A 20,000-nucleotide genomic window follows, 5' to 3' on the forward strand; every position below is an offset into this window, starting at 1 on the left:
CTAAATATTAAGATGGGGTCCTCAAAAGTCATTATCTAAATACGTACATAAAATAAGGGTCCCCTCTTATTGCCATGTTAGGCTCCGCTATATTGGCTTATGAAGTATCAGGATAAACCTATTTATTATTTAGGATTTAACAGTAATTCATCTAAACAAACAATGTAGTCATGACTGTGCAGTAGCCTATGAGTGATTCTCCGATTCGCCTACGCGTTTAACACTAGAACTACCACGGAGGGGTCAATTGACCTTTTTACCTAAAAGCCCCACAAGGGGGTCATTTGACCCTTTGGACCCCCTGCGGACACTCCTTTTGTTGTGGAAATGTGGCTGTTAGCAGCTCACAGCTGTCACTTGAGACACAGAGTGTGTGTGTGTGTGTGGATCATTTCCAATGCCTGTTGAGTGCTGTATCTCTGCATCTTCGTTCCTTGGAGAGGAGCTTCTTTCACCACAACATTTTTGAGGGAAATTAAGCAGTAGTCCACATGCACTGGTATTTATCCATCTAACAATTGCCAGGTTGCATTCACATGAATCGTTATGGTCACATGGCATGGGAGATTCACACGTTACAGTTTTTCGATTGGTTTGGCTAATTTCTCGAAACTGAGATGACATTCTCAAAACAACACGGACAAATCCCCAAACCAACTTGCAATTTCCCAAAACAGAATGGCATTTTTCATTGCTTTCATCAGATATCAAATGCTTTGTACATGTCTCAAATGTTTAGTACATCTCTGCAGATGGATATGTACAAATACCCTTCAGTTGACACATTCAGCATACATTCAGCACATTTTCCAAATAAATTCACCTTGCTTATCTAAACGAATTAGACAATTCTCAGTCTAATGGTTGCCCTCTCCAAAACACGTCAGCATTATTTCATTGTGTAAGTCATCATATGCAAAGTGGTCTACGTAGTTCCCAAAACTGTCAAGGACATTTCATTACATAGTAAATTCATGACAGTGTTCAACAGGTCAGATGGTATTGTAACTTTACTAGTTAGTAGAAAATAATTTTACAACCGTGTATACTACAGTTTCCATGTTATTTGGCTAATTTCATGACATTTTTTCAAACGACATTCTGTTTTGAACAATTGCTAGTTGCTTTGGCATTTGTCCATGTTATCTCTGTTTTGAGAAATGAGCCAAACCCATGAGAAACCTGTGATATATGGGCATTACTTTCTGTATATGAATTTACAGTAAAGAAAGTTACTGATAAATGTCCTTGGTAAATTATCTGTGTTGTCAAACTTCAATAGTTTCACTCACTTTTCATTTTTATACATAGTCGAAATCTGTTAGCTGAACGTAGATAAAACACCTAACCATTTTGACTGGCAGTGCTTACACAATGGCAAAGGGACAATGTATTTTGAGGGTACTGATGATATATGTGGGGAAGAAATTTAGTTTTGACACATGGGTAAACTGTTTTTGTGGTGATATGAGCGAGTGATGAGGATCCATGTAGTTATGCTGAACCATCCAGTTTATTTTGACAGAAGGACTAAATGAATGCAAATGAGCCAAAGCAATTGAGAAGGATCTATGCCATTTTGATGGTACTGACTATTTATATGTCAGACGGTTTAGTGCTGACGCAAGAATGAGGTGTTTTGGGAGGTATATGACATTTTGCTAGTTATCTGAACTGTTGTGCAGAAGTGTAAGAATGTTTGTCCAAATGACCCAATGGTTATAGGAATGTCATCTCAGTTTCAAGAAATGAGCCAAAACAATCGAGAAAAACTGTAATTCAACCATTATCTGGTTGCAGTCATATGATTCGTCATGATCACATGGGACATTCACACGTTCGTTCATTGATGACTTATATGAAGAAAATGTGCTGACATGTTTTCAGGACAACTATTACACTGAAAATCAACCAATTGGGATAGATCAGCAAGGTACATTCAGTTGAAAATTCTACTAAATGTAAGCTGATTGTGTTAACTGTAGGATACTTGTACATAACCATTTGCAAGGATGTACTAAATGATTGAGACATGTACAAAAGCATTTGAAATTTGATGAAAGCAATGATAAATGCCATTCTGTTGTGAGGAACTGCAAATTAGTTTTGGGATTTGTCCATGTTTTGAGAATGACATCTCAGTTTCAAGAAATGAGCCAAACCAATGGAGAAAAACGGTAACAAACTGTCCGCCAAACTGTGCTATCTGTCTTTATTGCTGATATCTTCATGCAAGTTGCTATTTACCTGTGGTGACTGATTTTGGAGGCTGACAGCCCTTGGGAAGAAGCTGTCTGTCCCTCTGTCTTGGCTGTTAGCACTGTAAGGTGTGACCCCCTCACCCCTCACCCCACACACAGCCCCTAACAGCCTCATTACCATAACAAAATGAGTGATTAGTGTATTAGGTAAAAGCCACCGGGTCAAATGACCCCTCTCTGGTACTTCTAGGTAGGCAGAAAAATCCTGGTAGTTCTAGTGTTAAGTCCGTGGATTTTATTTGCCAATTCCACTAACTATTAACTGCATCCAATGATGTTTTGGACATTAGAAAACATTTATCTTTCATATAATACAGAAAGTGTAGACATGCCATTATTTCCCTCAGCAAGAATGAATATTTAATACTGGTTTTGGGCGTTTTCATGCCGCCCTGTTTTCCAAATGTCAGATTCAGTCTTCATATTAGCATGTAAAGAATTTTGTTTTGCCCAAGACGATTGCAAATATTGATTCACAGTAATCATCACAATATGACAAAACTGTCAGAAAGACCACTGTCCTTTAGCCTGATAAACCAGCCTAAATGTATTGGATGTCTAATTTAGTCTGGCTCTGATGAATGGATACAACGGCACATTGTTGATGAGCACAGCCTGTTGTCTTTCAAACCGTGTCTGTGCCTATAGGCCAACGCTCTGACAAATCAGCGCAACTGACTGTGACGTAGTAAGCGCGACAGAAAGCTGTGGGGGGAGGGGGAGGGGGGGGACGGACTGTAAACAAGCGGTGAGCTGTGAGCAGGGCAGGGCAGGCAGTGGATAACTTTAACGTTTGGAGATGGAGTCGTGCTTTTGTTGTCGCTTTTGCCAAAAAGACATGCGAGTTGCCGGTGTACTACAGCACTATACGAAACTGTTCCAAAGTTCAACTTCAGCTTTGTCGGTTTCAGTGAACGTCTTACACCGAGGAAGCCCACGGTGTTAAACATACTTGAAAGAGATCTTCCTATGTATAGGCCGTCAGGTCAACCTCAATTTTCGTTCATTCTCGCTACACAGCATCCGAACACGATGTCCATAAGATGATGAACTGACCAAAGCTATGTTTCACTTAAGAAAGTTACGGATCGTGAAAACATCCAAGGGTATAGACGTTTACAGAAGGGATATTTTCCTCTTAGCTGAATGACGAGACACGATACACCACGTGACCGCGCTAAACTAATCACGTTGCCGATTTGGACAGCTGTCAGTCCTCTTGCGTTCCTCAAATTGTACTAAAATATTTTTTTTTTACAAATATATCTCTCTAAGGAAGACAGATTGATTCTTAACAGTTAAGAATGACCGTGATTAATTTCTATCTTGAAGAATAATAATGCATGAGGGTGCCAAAGGCAAAGACATTAGCTCAAATAGAAGTAGGCCTACAACAGGCCTATCAATAATATCCAAGATCAATAATGATCGTTCATATAGGCAAACTGTCCATTTGTTAAATTGTGCTTCAAACACAAAAAGGCATTGTAAGTTACCTTTTATGATATATATTTGTTTTTTTCCAAATAAATGGAAACCATTCCAATTTTCAGTGATATTCATGTATTTAAAGTGGGCTAAATGGATTCCTAACAGTATCAAACACAAGCAGGTAATTGGAGTGCTTCTGGGTCTTCACCTTTTCTCCTTGGTGCTCATCAGTGTAGGGGCTCTCAAACATGGCCCAGGAAGACAGATGCTGAGGCATTGTAGCCAAATAAAGACAGATGCTGAGGCATTGTAGCCAAATAAAGACAGATGCTGAGGCATTGTAGCCAAATAAAGACAGAAGCTGAGGCATTGTAGCCAAATAAAGACAGATGCTGAGGCATTGTAGCCAAATAAAGACAGATGCTGAGGCATTGTAGCCAAATAAAAAAGGGAAAAAAATTGCAACCTTGAGTGCCTCGGCATCCGTCTTCCTGGATTCTTAACAGTGCTTCATTTATAACAAAACAATAATGCAAGTAGTGGTAGATCCCTTTTTAATCAATAATGGAAGCAATTATAATTATCAATATAATGAACATGCATTATTCATGTGGCAATGTATCCATTACTAGATACACAACACATACAAAGAGTCTTAAGTATATGCTTCAATAGACTGGCCTAAATGCATGGTTGTACCTAAACAGGAGGACTAGGGCAGTCTTTCTCAACCAGGGTGCCGGGGCACCCTGGGGTGCCGCAGGACCCCCTCAGGGGTGCCGCGGAAACGTGTCTGATAAATAAATTATGTAATTTAATACATATTTGTCTAAATTAATAAAGCATTGAAGTCTTTCATCTGCCATTTACGCACAATAAAGTAAATTTAGGTCGCCCCAGTAAGCTGCAACTTCGAACATAGGTTGTGTAACGTCTCCAAATGTGTTACTTTTCTAAGCTTTTGTGGTATCCGATGCGATGCCATGTTACAGCTTGTTGCTTAGGGGTGTCTTGAACATTTTCAGTAATTGAAAGGGTGCCTCGCCTAAAAAAAGGTTGAGAAACACTGGACTAGGGCATCAGTCTACAACCCTTGGTGGCAAGGAAGACGGAGGCAAGGCAAATAATTACAGGCTGCCCTTTTAATGCATGCCATTGAAATGTTGACAAAATTATCCACTGTTGGCTCCTTAGTGGCACCTAGAATCCAGCTGACTAAATTATTAAGTACAAGAGGAACAGCTGTTTGTGCTTCACTGAACGTCTAGTCTTCTACAGTGGGAGGCCATGGGAACAACGCTGTCCTTTTTCATTTTTCAGTGTTGCTATCTGTCTGGCTCATTTTGCTGGACTGTCACAATCTGTTTCCACACCTAAGGGTAACATGTCGAAGACCATATCTGTTGACAAAGTCTGAGCAACAAACAACAATTCAGGCATTCAGTATTACAAGTGGTGGTGAACACAAGCTGCCGGCGGTCATGTCGGAGTCTCCTCTTCAATGTATCCTGTCAATGACAACAAATCAAACACAACAATTCATGAGTCAAAGGGGGGTTCATATTGTAGTTTGTTAACATGGTGGGCAGTGTGGCCTAATGATTAGGGAGGTGGTCTTAAGATCAGAGGGTTGCTGACTCAAATCTCTGACCACTGCATACACCTCCATCCATGCCTAAAGTGCCCTTGAGCAAGGCATATAGCCCAACATTGCTTCAAGGAAGGTAAACTATACTCTTTAAATCACTGTAAGCATTACTGTAGCATTATACTGTCAATAAGACTCCTGCCTTCCTACTACAAAATAATACAGATGGCAAGATGAATGGTCACACACATGTATGAAATTTGCCTTTATTTCGACAAATAATAAATTGCCTTGCAAACACCTGTAGCTTGAAACATACAACAACTCCACTTGACTGCACCAGGCCAATATGTATTCCTCAATTTGTCTCATTACTTAGAAAATAATATATTATAAAGTACATGTGTGTTGGGCACACCCTTGTATGTGTATTTGTGTGAAGTTAAGATATGACTTACTGTTGATTCTCTGCTCTGGCAGGATCCCTCAAAACCTGGTATTCCGTGGGTAGCAACTTTTGAATAACTGCACCTCGAGATCCACACAGTCAATGTCCTTGATATGAAGGTCCTGTGTAGGTCCTTTACTTCAGGAGCTTGCACAAAAGAAAAAAAAAGAATGTAGCTGGCAGACAAACAGGAGCTGATGGACTGGTACAGTTGCATATTGTTAAGATCAAGCACACAGACATGATCCTCATTCACATTCACACTACCTATTACAATCAGTGTGTTAACTTGTGACAACAGATTGTAGGCCTAATAGACTGCTGGATATTGTTAACACATAGGCCTACAGATACAGAGTAGCAATAGACCCCCCTCACTAACTTAGATGGGGTGGGGAACAGTCCTTAACTCAAACACAACATTTGGCTATGATAAAGTACAAACAAGACATCTTTCCACAGATGATAGAACTAGCTTACCTGTCTGTGTGTCTTTGATGAAACCTTTTTGTCTGTCAGATGTGTTCTCCTAGCTTGCCAAAACACTACCTGAAGGCCTTCCCTTTGTCACGTTTCCCCCTGTGGAAAATCAGTACGTTATTCTTCAATCACAAAGCAATCAAGTCCATATAAACTAGCTTCTTAGTGTTATTTCCACATCAACGGCACAATTAATTCAACAATTGAGCAATTGCGTTGTGATATCAACGTGGGGCTCGATTGACTGGGGATGGTTTCTCGGAATGCTCACCGCACTCAAATTGACTTGACACCTTGCACAACCGTAGCTGAAGTGTTTGAGAATACAATCACGCACAAGAATGAGTCTCAGTAGTGTTTTAGTTGGTTTACTTGGTGTGTTTACTGTCTGAATACACGGTATCAGTGTGCTTCTAGTGTAGATCACTCCACCGGTATGGCACTATAGCTCCATAACATAGCCCAAAAAGTACAACATCGATGTTATTTTAGTGCGACGCGATGCTGGTCTTGTCGAACCGTAGTGCAGTGTACTAATTTCCAAATAGTAAAATTGAACTTAAGACGCACCATGTGTCTCCTCTAGCCGCCGTGAACAGCTGTTTATCGGTCATCCCCATTCACTCGAGCCCCACGTTCATCTCGCACAACGTCCATGTAAACTTTTATCTTACGACCACAGACTTTTAGATAGACGTTTAGATAGTCAACATTAAAGACTGTAAACTGAGATTAAAAGGGAGACGTCCGGGGCGATAGTCCATCTGTTACAATACAATGACAACAGGGTGAAGCGTTTACCAAATCATTACCGTCATCTTTTAGGAATATACTTTACACACACCCTGACGTGGTTATATGCCACTTACCATTATATGAGGTGAACCTCGTCCACTCCGAGGACCTTGTCTTGGAAGACTTCGGTCCCCAACACGTCGCCCAACTTGTTCAGCAAAAGCCATGCCTCCAGACTGCCGAACACAAACTGGCACTGACGACACCTTTTGATGTTTGATGGGTTATCGACGCCCAGTTGCATGGCAGTGAGTCCAAAATTGCTCGCCTCCTTCACCTGGTCTACTTAGGGCTAACAAGGGCGAGACGACTACCGGTACTACCGTCGGGATTTCAAAGAGCCCCATCATGTTGGCTACCAGTGGAGCTAACTGGTAGATAAGACTTTTGCCATAGCATGTCGGTAACACGGCGAAAACGTCCCTCTTAAAAATGAATGAATGTAGAGCCTCCTCTTGCTCACGTTTTAACGAAAACCCCAAGTCTAATTCTTCCAAAACTGATGCCAAGGCTGAATCAAAGGAGCGCTGTTCCATTGCCGCCGCCATCTTTCTTGTTGTGCTTTGCACTGCCCAACGTCTCACTGCTCTGTCGTCACTCCCTCAAAACCCCGCCCCAGAACCCTCTGCCCCGCCCGCGTTGATTCAAAACACATCTCTGCGTTGTGATTGGTTTAGTTGCCATCTTGCCAGATTCAGGGCAGTATTCAAAATGAAAAATTGATCGGTACAAAACATTTTGCCGTCCAGCAGTTGGCGCTGGTTTTCCAGGCTAACTGTCCTTTCCATTATACATGAAATTTGCCATTTTGTGTGTGTCCACCAAAACTGTGTTAACCGTGTCACGGTCTGAAACCCCCGCCTTAAATCAGTAATGGTTTGGTCTTAGGCCATACGAATAACATCACGTGATGTCATAACCTCTTTGGCAGGATATGGGAAGACTTTTTGGTAAGTTTTGAGCTCCATCCTTCCATAATTTAATCCTTTCTTTTTCATGTTCTCATAGCGGGAAAATTGCCTGTCAACTGTGTTATCAACATATTCATAAGAATCTGAATTAGAAATCCCATGTAGAAAAACACAGATAAAGTATACAAATACATGAATTCATTAAGGTGTTGTGGTGGAACTTCTGAGGTCCTCAGTTAGCACAACACCATAAAAATGGCTGAAATGTCAACCGTGTTACCGTCAATGGTGTTACAATTAGCTATGACAGTCAGGGTTGCCAGATGAGGCTGATGATTTCCAGCCCAAAAAATGTTCAAAACCCGCCTGGAAGCACAAAATCCCGCCCAATTCTATTGATTTCTATGGCAAAAAGTGGGCAGGTTTTTCTGATAAATGCCATTTTTACCCGCACACGGCCATCCTAAGCAGCCCAATTGGGCGGGAACCAGCCCAATCTGGCAACACTGATGACACTGGAGGAGGAGTATGTTTTTGCCAATTTATCTCCATATTGACAGACAAACAAAGAAAAATAAATGTGTTCTAGGGAGATGGGTTCGTCTGCTCTGTTTTTTTCTCCTAAAAAAGTGCCAACTTGTTCCCCTGCACTGTTGACCGTAACACAGTTGAGTAACACGGTTGACTGTTTTGAAAGTGTTTTTCAGCTATTGATCCCTTATGTGTTGGAAAAATCCTATGAACAGACACTAGGGATTATCTCTGGAGAAGGAAGTCTTGTGTAAGGAGGGTGACTGAATTCAAATCAGACGTTACAGGGATTTATAATGAAAAAGGTGTCAGTCTGTATCACAGTGAATCATAAAATCCTACTTATGAAGCTCAACAATCACATTTTCTATATCAGTTGCACAGATTAATGACAACATTATTGCTAAGGGACATAAGCACTTTCAAACGTATGTTGTTTCTACTCTGTAGTATTTTTATATATGTTTGAAATGACATAGTAGTTTTCCATAACACTGTTGACAAAATAATCAAGCAAATGTTCACTTTCATTAGAGTATTTATCAAATGATTTAAGATTAAGCTTGGCAATTTGTTTGTTTGGAAACTTAAATATATACACTATGTAAACATCTAGGTCATTTAGTTGAAAAAAAATACTGATAATTGATATTTTGCTTTTGCCAAAAGCGTAGGCGAATCGTAGAATCACTCCTATGCATAGTTGGCTTCTAACTTAATTCTTATTTATTATAGGCCTATAAGTCCATGGTTGAGCTTTCATTTATTTTTATAACCATGAGTTTTACAATGCTTATTATATTATTTCTTTACCTTAGACCTACTTGCTTATTATATTATTTCTTTACCTTAGACCTACTTGCAGCTACCTTTGAGGATTATTTCCCAACAGAAACATGCGGACTAAAATAATGATGAGCACACAGACACAGTCAACTTTGATGTGTTAGAAACATGCAGACTAAAATAATGATGAGCACACAGACACAGTCAACGTTGGTCCTGAGCCGTGACTCCAAATTCCTCCAAAGTCACGTGAATAGGCTATTAAGGAGCCATGTGCATTTTGTTTACAAATGTAGCCCAGATAATACGAGAAAATAGCAAAGAACTCTAGTGCCCATGCAAAACACATGAATTTGGTAGATTATGCTCTAGTGCCCATGCAAAACACATGAATTTGGTAGATTATGCTCTAGTGCCCATGCAAAACACATGAATTTGGTAGATTATGCTCTAGTGCCCATGCAAAACATATGCATTTGGTAGATTATGCTATGCTAACTCTAGTGCCCAGGCAAAACATATGCATTTGGTAGATTATGCTATGCTAACTCTAGTGCCCATGCAAAACATATGCATTTGGTAGATTATGCTATGCTAACTCTAGTGCCCAGGCAAAACATATGCATTTGGTAGATTATGCTATGCTAACTCTAGTGCCCATGCAAAACATCTGCATTTGGTAGATTATGCCTTAAAATGGTGATATTTATGAAATTGTGCATTACAGACCACAGTAGGCTCAGCATACATGTTCCACAATAACATCTGTCTGCACTCCAGACAGGAAACGATCAATCAGTAGGCTAGATTTTTCGAGCAATAGGCTTTCATATTTTTAGATATTAGGCTAGTTTTTTTTGTCATTGGCAATGTGATGAGTACTGAGTACTTTGTCAAATAAGATTCCTCATTCAGCACAAACACTGACAGAAGCTGATGTTGTATGAAGCGGATGTTGCAAGTTACATTAGCTGATGTTACATGTTACATTAGCTGATGTTGTATGAAGCTGATGTTGTATGAAGCTGATGTTGCATGAAGCTGATGTTGTATGAAGCGGATGTTGTATGAAGCGGATGTTGTATGCTAGTTACATTAGCGGATGTTGCATGCTAGTTACATTAGCGGATGTTGCATGCTAGTTACATTAGCTGATGTTGCATGCTAGTTACATTAGCGGATGTTGCATGTTAATTATATATTTATAACTTATCAGCGAACTATCAGCGAGCTATTTCATCATGGCTAGTGAGAAGTTGAATCGTGACGAAGTTCTGAGCATGTTATTTGCCTATTCTGACTCTGAATGAGTTTTTATCTCACGAGGAGGATATCGGACGAGCACTCTTTGTTTACCGCAGTGAAACTTCCGAAGGCAGTGATGCCGACATGCGAAGAAAGGATGTTCTCTAAGCACACACACATTGAAACTCATTCGGTGACTTTATCCGATCTCAAGTGAGTCGGTGGTAGTGGCGAATGCAGTCGTAGTGTCCATACAGGTATTGGTGGAGGAATTAGGGGTGAGAGAAGTGGGTCTGGTAATGTTAGCTTGCGCTCCCTCCATTCAGCCCCCGGTGATGCGGGTAGCCACCTATCCGGACGCAAACGCAATGATCCTGGGATCAAACCAACACTGTTCACCAAGCAGCCCACACGTCCTCATTCTGTCCCTCTTTCTGACTTCTACTGGGTGGATGGCAGCGGCGAACGTGGCCATATCTCCGTATGGAGAGGTTTTGGTAATAGAACGCACGGTGAAGAGAAGACGCATAGGCAACCTTAAAACATGAATGTTTTAGACTCATTGTTGACAATCAGACTGGTCACAGTGTTTTGACTGTCTTTGTAAGAGTTATACAAATCAGTAAAACAGCAAATAAAGACGAAAGAGGTGGCGATATATTTCCTTCAAACGAGGGAGAGGGTGGAAGGGCGCTGCGCTCTCCACGCGAGGGGGCGGGGATTGTGTTCCTGATCGGCTTCAGGTGTCAGGCTATAGGCTAACGTAACCTAATTACGTTGGACACAATATTATGGACATAATACTTATGATTTCATACCCTTTATGTTGACAGTTTGCCCATTAGTTTTGTGAAATGTAAGTGACATTGTAGAAGTCACTGAGCTAGACTGTGCCATGATCAACCATTTTGAGACGTAGCTGGCCTAAAAGCAGCAAGAGCAAACCTGTCCCAGGGCATCAGGAAAGCAAAAAAGGAATACTCGGACAAAATAACAACACACTTCAAAGACAGCAGAGATGCACAGAGCCTGTGGCAGGGCATACAGGCCATCACGGACTATAAGCCCGCACCACGAAGCTGTGACAACAACACCTCTCTGCTAAACGACCTGAACAGTTTCTTTGCCCGTTTTGAAGCACAAAATGACACTCATCCACAGAAAACTCCCCCTCCCCCCCATGATCAACCCCTGTACCTGTCCTCTGCCAGTGTGAAGAGGACACTGGCCACCATCAACCCACGCAAAGCAGCTGGCCCAGACAACATACCTGGCCGAGTGTTGAAGGATTGTGCAGAAGAGCTGAAGGATGTCTTCACAGACATCTTTAACATCTCTCTGGAGCAAGCAGTCATCCCATCACTTTTCAAAGCTGCTACCATCATACCCGTGCCGAAGAAATCATCACCATCATGCTTCAATGACTACCGTCCTGTAGCACTGACGCCCATAATCATGAAGTGCTTCGAACGGCTAGTCCTGTCACACATCAAAGCCACCCTACCCCCCACCCTGGACCCCTACCAGTTCGCATACCAAGCCAAGCGATCCACGGAGGATGCAATCTGCTCTGCCCTCCATCCAGCCCTCACCCACTTGGACAATAAAGACTCATATGTGAGAATGCTGTTCATTGACTTCAGCTCAGCATTCAATACCATAATACCACAACAACTCATCAGAAAACTGGACAAACTAGGTTTCAGCACCTCCCTCTGCAACTGGCTGCTGGACTTCCTGATGCAGAGACCACAAGCAGTACGGGTAGGGAATAACACCTCAAGCACCCTGACCCTGAGCACGGGGGCTCCGCAAGGTTGTGTTCTCAGCCCCCTGCTGTTCACGCTGCTGACACATGACTGCACAACGACCCACAGCACTAACCATCTAGTGAAGTTTGCGGATGATACAACCCTGGTGGGCCTCATCACCAAGGGCGTAGGACTCACTACAGAGAAGAAGTAGACCTGCTGGCCAGATGGTGCAAAGACAACAACCTCCTGCTGAATGTCAACAAGACCAAGGAGATTGTTGTCAACTTCCAAAGGGTCCAAAAACAACTGCCACCACGGCGATGCTGTGGAGAGAGTGAGCAGCACCAAGTTCCTTGGAGTGCACATCAGCGACGACCTCTCTTGGACCACCAACACTACATCACTGGCGAAGAAGGCCCATCAGCGTCTCTACTTCTTGCGCAAACTAAAGAAGGCAAGTGCTACACCCTCCATCATGACAACATTCTACAGAGGAACCATAGAGAGCGTCGTGTCCAGCTGCATCACAGTGTGGGGAGGAAGCTGCACGGAGAAAAACAGGAAGACACTCCAGCGTGTTGTGAACACAGCGAAGAAGATCATTGGAGTACCACTCCCCTCCCTGCAGGACATTTACACCGCACGCCTCACCCGGAAAGCACTGATGATCATCAAAGACACAAGCCACCCTGCACACAAACTGTTCAACCTCCTGCCCTCTGGAAAGAGGTACAGGCGCCTCCGTTCCCGTACCACCAGGCTTGCAAGCAGCACGATGCATCAAGCAATCAAGATACTGAACACTCAACCCACTCTCCCTTCACTGTCAGCCTCTAGCCAGCCAGGCCACTGACAACGCTCCCCCCCCTCATCCCCACCACCATATCTGCGACTGAACATTCCACCTGCACTACTACATCTGTGACTGAACTTTCAACCTGCACTAACTCAAAACATACACACACACACACACACACACACACACACACATACACACACACAGACGCACACACACACACACACACACACACACACACACACACACACACACACACACACACACACACACACACACACACACAAGCACACTGCACTTTCTGCACTAAACCCAAACATACACACACTGACACACAACTCATACTCACACACATACACACACACACACACACACACACACACACATACACAGGTACACACACACAGACGCACACCGCACTTTCTACCTGCACTAAACACACACACACACACACACACACACACACACACACACGCACACAAAACACATACAAACACACACACACACACACACATACTGCTGCTGGTGTATTTAATAAAAACCTTTTTTTAATTATTTATTTTCTTCAAATGCTACTATTACTATGTCAGAACGCTATAAAGGACTTTTAGAAAAAGAACAACAAAATACCTCCTCTTAATGTATGTTCTCTACAAGTCTTCTGTTGTCCAGTCTTGCACTTTAAATGTCTGTATGAGCAATGTCTACGTCCATACTGTCTATGTCCATGTATGAGTACTGTCTATGTCTATACTGTCTATGTCCTTACCTAGATTAGTCTATGTCTGCATGGGAGAGCAAGAAACGCAATTTCAAATTCTTTGTATGACCAGTGCATGTAAAGAAATTGACAATAAACTTGACTTGACTTGACTTGACTTGATTTTACTGCCTATACAGCGCCTGCTCCAGAGAGAGAGATTAGAGAGAGTAGACTTTTATTGTCACTGTACAAATATAGCGAGATTGTGTTTAGTAGCAACCCACAAATGCCCACAAAATAAAAGATACATTGACAGTAAATAAATAATATATAAAAATCCATAAAAATCCATGTGCATCTCACAGTATCGATAGTCCTGAAGTATTGAGGGGGGGCAGGTGACGTATTGCGTTCAAGAGTCTAATGGCAGTTGGATAAAAGCTGTCCTTCATTCTCGTAGTGCGGGCACGCAGAGTCCTAAAGCTCCTACCAGATGGTAGCATGGTGAAGAGCCTGTGACCAGGGTGTGTGTGATCTTTAAGGATGTTTAATGCTCTGTTTGTGCAGCGTGTATGGTGGATCTCCTCAAGTGTGGGTAGTTGGCACCCAATGATTCTCTCTGCTGTTTTAATGATGCGCTGTAACATCTTCTTGTTGTCGTGTGTGTAGCTGGTGTACCAAGATGTAATGCTGTATGTAATTACTGATTCAATTGTACACCTGTAGAAGTTAGTGAGCAGATCTCGTGGTAGCTGGGCCTTCTTTAGAGTGCGAAGGAAATATAGCCTTTGGGATCCCTTTTTAGCCATTGCAGAGGTGTTGGCGCTCCATGACAAGTCCTCGCTGATGTGCACACCCAGGAATCTGAAGCTCTGTACAACCTCCACTGGCTCCCCTCCGATGTTGATGGGTTGGTGGTAGTGGTTGCCCTGGCCACACCGCCTGAAGTCCAGGATCACCTCCTTCGTTTTCTTGGAGTTCAGGGCCAGGTTGTTGTCTTGGCTCCAGCGTGCCAGCTGCTCCACCTCCTCTCTGTAGGCCGTCTCGTTGTTGTCAGAGATCAGGCCAATCACGGTTGTGTCGTCAGCAAATTTAATGATGGTGTTTGTGCTGTGCTTAGGATCACAGTCATGAGTGAAGAGGGAGTACAAAAAAGGGCTCAACACACATCCCTGCGGCGTGCCTGTATTTAGGGTGATGGGTCTTGAAAGATGTTTTCCCATGCGTACAGACTGAGGTCTGTTACTGAGGAAGTCCAGTATCCATCTGCAGACATGGGGACTGAAGCTGAGGTTGTACAGCTTAGTGGCCAGCTTGATAGGGGGAATGGTGTTAAAAGTGGAGCTGTAGTCAATGAACAGCACATAGCTGTTTGGTTTCTCCAGGTGTGAGAGGGCAGTGTGAATGGCCAATGAAATGCCATCCCCGTAGATCTATTCGCCCTGTAGGCAAATTGATGCGGGCCGAGGGATGGTGGGGTGATAGACTTAATGTGTGCTAGCACCAGTTTTTCAAAGCACTTCATCACAATTCAAGGTGTGAGTACTACTGGGCGGTAGTCATTCAGAAACGTGATGACTGCCTGCTTGAGGTACTGGAATGATGGTACTGGATTTCAGACAAGTGGGGACTGCAGCTTGTTCTAGGGAGATGTTAAAAATGCAGGTAAAGACTGCACTTAGTTGGCCTCCCCAGTGTTTTAGGACCTTCCCAGGGACCCCGTCTGGTCCTGGTGCTTTGTGAGGGTTAATGCTGCTGAGGGCTCGCCGAACCTCGTGCTCGCTTAACACCAGGCCTACATGTGGGGCATTGTCTATCAGTTCAGTGGGGGAGTGAGGGATGGGTCCCTCATCGAACCCTGCAAAAAAGTTGTTGAGGTCATCCGGGAGAGTTGAATTGTGAGAGCTGGGCAGACAGGGGTTTGTGCTCTTGTAGTTGGTGTAGGATGTAATGCCCTGCCACATACGTCTGGGATCAGAGTTCACAAAGTGCTGTTCTATTTTTGCTTAATAGGAGTGTTTAGCTTCCTTGATGCCCCTCTTCAAGTTGGCCCTGGCTATGGTGTAATTTGATTGATCACCAGAGTGAAACGCATCGTCTACACATTTCCAAATTTCCATGAAACCCTGCTCCAAAGGCCATAGTTGGCTATACAGATGTAAAAATAGGCATAAATATGAATTGAATATGTGTGTGCTGACCCTTTCTGTGAAAGTTTCACAAGCTAAAAATGTACAGGTTACAGATACAAACATGTTCGGCCCTCCAGGCAAAAGTAGTAATTGTTGCATTATATATTTCAATATTATTGCATTATATTATTGCAATATTACAGTATATACTATATATATTCTATATATATTCTGCCTAAAACTACTTAATTTCTTGACCATAGTGTATGTGCACTACGTGATAAATACGTGTGTGTGTGTGTGTGTGTGTGTGTGTGTAATATGTGTGTGTGTGTATAATATGTGTGTGTGTGTGTGTGTGTGTGTAATATGTGTGTGTGTGTGTGTGTGTGTGTGTGTGTGTGTGTGTGTGTGTGTGTGTGTGTATAATATGTGTGTGTGTGTGTGTGTGTATAATATGTGTGTGTGTGTGTGTGTGTATAATATGTGTGTGTGTATAATATGTGTGTGTGTGTGTGTGTATAATATGTGTGTGTGTGTAATGTGTATGTGTGTGTGTGTATAATATGTGTGTGTGTGTGTGTGTGTGTGTGTGTGTGTGTGTGTGTGTGTGTGTGTATAATATGTGTGTGTGTGTGTGTGTGTGTGTGTGTGTGTGTGTGTGTGTGTGTGTATAATATGTGTGTGTGTGTGTGTGTGTGTGTGTGTGTGTGTGTGTGTGTGTGTGTGTGTGTGTGTGTGTGTGTGTGTGTGTGTGTGTAACATGTGTGTGTGTGTGTGTGTGTGTGTGTGTATAATATGTGTGTGTGTATAATATGTGTGTGTGTGTGTGTGTGTGTGTGTAACATGTGTGTCTGTGTGTGTGTGTGTGTGTGTGTGTGTGTGTGTGTGTGTGTGTGTGTGTGTGTGTGTGTGTGTATAATATGTGTGTGTGTGTGTGTGTGTGTATAATATGTGTGTGTGTGTGTGTGTGTATAATATGTGTGTGTGTATAATATGTGTGTGTGTGTGTGTGTGTGTGTGTGTGTGTGTGTAATGTGTGTGTGTGTATAATATGTGTGTGTATAATATGTGTGTGTGTGTGTGTGTGTGTGTGTCTGTGTATAATGTGTATGTGTGTATGTGTGTGTGTGTGTGTGTGTGTGTGTGTGTGTGTGTATAATATGTGTGTGTGTGTGTGTGTGTGTGTGTGTGTGTGTGTGTGTGTGTGTGTATAATATGTGTGTGTGTGTGTATATAATATGTGTGTGTTTCAGGAGTGTTCTCGAGTGGGAGGGGCCTGCTGTAAGAAGTGTGTGTGCGGGTGTGTGTGTGTGTGTGTGTGTGTGTGTGTGTGTGTGTGTGTGTGTGTGTGTGTGTATAATATGTGTGTGTGTGTGTGTGTACTATGTGTGTGTGTGTGTGTGTATAATATGTGTGTGTGTGTGTTTCAGGAGTGTTCTCGTGCTGGAGGAGCCTGCTGTAAGAAGTGTACGCTTACCCATGATGCAATGTGCTCTACCGGACTCTGCTGCAACCTGTGCCGGGTATTACGCAAACACACACACTCATTACACACACACACACTCACACACACACACACGCACCTGTGCCGGGTATTACACACACACACACACACACACTCATTACACACACACACACACACTCATTACACACACACTCATTACACACACACACTCATTACACACACACACACACACACTCATTACACACACACACACACTCATTACACACACACTCATTACACACACACACTCATTACACACACACACACACACACACACACACACACACACACACACACACACACACACACACTCACACACACACACACACACACACACACACACACACACACACACATACACACACATACACACACACACACCATGATTGTTGGCGATGCAGCTACCAGCGTGAGCATGTTTAATGTACATGTACATCTCTTCGTTCCCGAGGCACAGACACACACACACACATCCGAGGCACAGAGAAGAGCATCCCTCTTCACAACACAGAGAACAGCATCCCTCTTCACAATACACACAGAGAAGAGCATCCCTCTTCACAATATAGAGAAGAGCATGGTGTGTCTGTGTGTGTGTGTGTGTGTGTGTGTTTGTGTGTAAGGAGTGAGCATCCCTCTTCACAATATTTCTGTTCCTGGTGTTTTTTAGGTGTAGCGCAAGGTTCAGCCTGCAGTGAGCCTATTTACTCAACAGGTGCAGAGTCAGATGAATGAACTGACAGGATGCTTCTAGCGATCAGTCGAGTAGGAATCCATGGATCACACTGCAAGAAACAATAGTCCAGTTGTATGTAAAGTAGAGATGCACCGGATCCTGATTTTTAGGATCCTGCCGGATACCGGATCCACTGCTTAAGATCCTGCCGGATCCGGAACCGGATACCGGATCCTACGAAAGGGTTGAAACACATAGCCTACTCACACATGTGGGCCCTTTTTATCACGTTGGCTCAAACTATTTTGACTGAAAAGCCTCGGCTACCGGATCCTGGAACCGGATCCGGCAGGATAATAGGGTTTTTCACAGGATCCGGATCCGGTTCCTGGATCCGGTAGCCGAGGCTTTTCGGTCAAACCGGATCTTGGATCCTGTGCATCTCTAATGTAAATCCAGTGACTCCGAAGGCAGACAAACGGTTTACGCACTTTTTTTGCTTCCGACAACAGACGTCAGTAAACATACGAACGGGAATGTCAACAGACGTCAGTAAACATACGAACGGGAATGTCCTATCCCTAAATAGTAAACATACGAACGGGAATGTCCTATCCCTAAATAGTAAACATACGAACGGGAATGTCCTGTCCCTAAATAGTTTCGCCCCGACATCCCTGTATGTTCCGCTCCCATTATTATTGTCCATTAGGCCTGTACCACAGTGAGATCATTGCTTTCCATTCAGCAATATGCAAGCAAGAGGACATTACATCACATTGTGTGTGACATTACATTACAATACATTACATTACATTACACTGCTGTGACATCACATTACATTACATTACATTACATTACATTGCACTGCTTTGAAATTACATTACATTGCATTAGATTACATTACACTGCATTACATTGCATTGCATTACATTACATTACATTACACTACACTACATTACATTACATTACATTACACTACTGTGACATTACATTACACTACATTACATTACATTACATTACATTACACTACACTACACTACACTGCCGTGAAATTACATTACATTACATTGCTGTGACATCACATTACATTACACTACACTACACTACACTACACTACATTACATTACATTACATTACACTACACTACACTACATTACATTACATTACATTACACTACATTACACTACATTACATTACATTATATTTCATTACATTACATTACATTACATTACACTACATTACATTACATTACATTACATTACACTACTGTGACATTACATTACACTACATTACATTACATTACATTACATTACATTACACTACACTACACTGCCGTGAAATTACATTACATTACATTGCTGTGACATCACATTACATTACATTACACTACATTACATTACATTACACTACACTACACTACATTACATTACATTACATTACATTACACTACATTATATTTCATTACATTACATTACATTACATTACACAACTGTGACATTACATTACACTACATTACATTACATTACATTACATTACATTACATTACACTATATTGCACTACACTACACTAGATTATATTACATTACATTACATTACACTACATTACATTACATTACATTACATTACATTACACTACACTACACTACACTGCCGTGAAATTACATTACATTACATTACATTACATTACATTACACTACTGTGACATTACATTACATTACATTACATTACAATAGATTACACTACATTACACTACATTACATTACACTGCTGTGACATTACATTACATTACATTACATTACACTGCTGTGACATTACATTACATTACATTGCATAACATTGCTATGACATTACATTACATTACATTACACTGCTGTGACATTACATTACATTACATTACATTACATTACATTACATTACAGTAGATTACACTACATTACATTACATTACATTACA

At 42.1% G+C, this 20,000-nt stretch overlaps 1 protein-coding gene across 1 annotated transcript in view; it reads left to right on the forward strand.

Annotated features, from left to right (window-relative positions):
- The window catches only part of LOC134444448 (disintegrin and metalloproteinase domain-containing protein 11-like), a 100,897-nt gene that overhangs the window by 58,848 nt on the left and 22,049 nt on the right, over positions 1-20,000 (forward strand). The window contains exon 17 of the mRNA XM_063193798.1: positions 17,295-17,387. Within this exon, the coding sequence (XP_063049868.1) occupies positions 17,295-17,387 (93 nt within the window). The remainder of the gene's footprint in view (positions 1-17,294; positions 17,388-20,000) is intronic.

This window comes from Engraulis encrasicolus, unplaced genomic scaffold (assembly GCF_034702125.1).
Source record: "Engraulis encrasicolus isolate BLACKSEA-1 unplaced genomic scaffold, IST_EnEncr_1.0 scaffold_56_np1212, whole genome shotgun sequence".
NCBI lineage: Eukaryota > Metazoa > Chordata > Actinopteri > Clupeiformes > Engraulidae > Engraulis > Engraulis encrasicolus.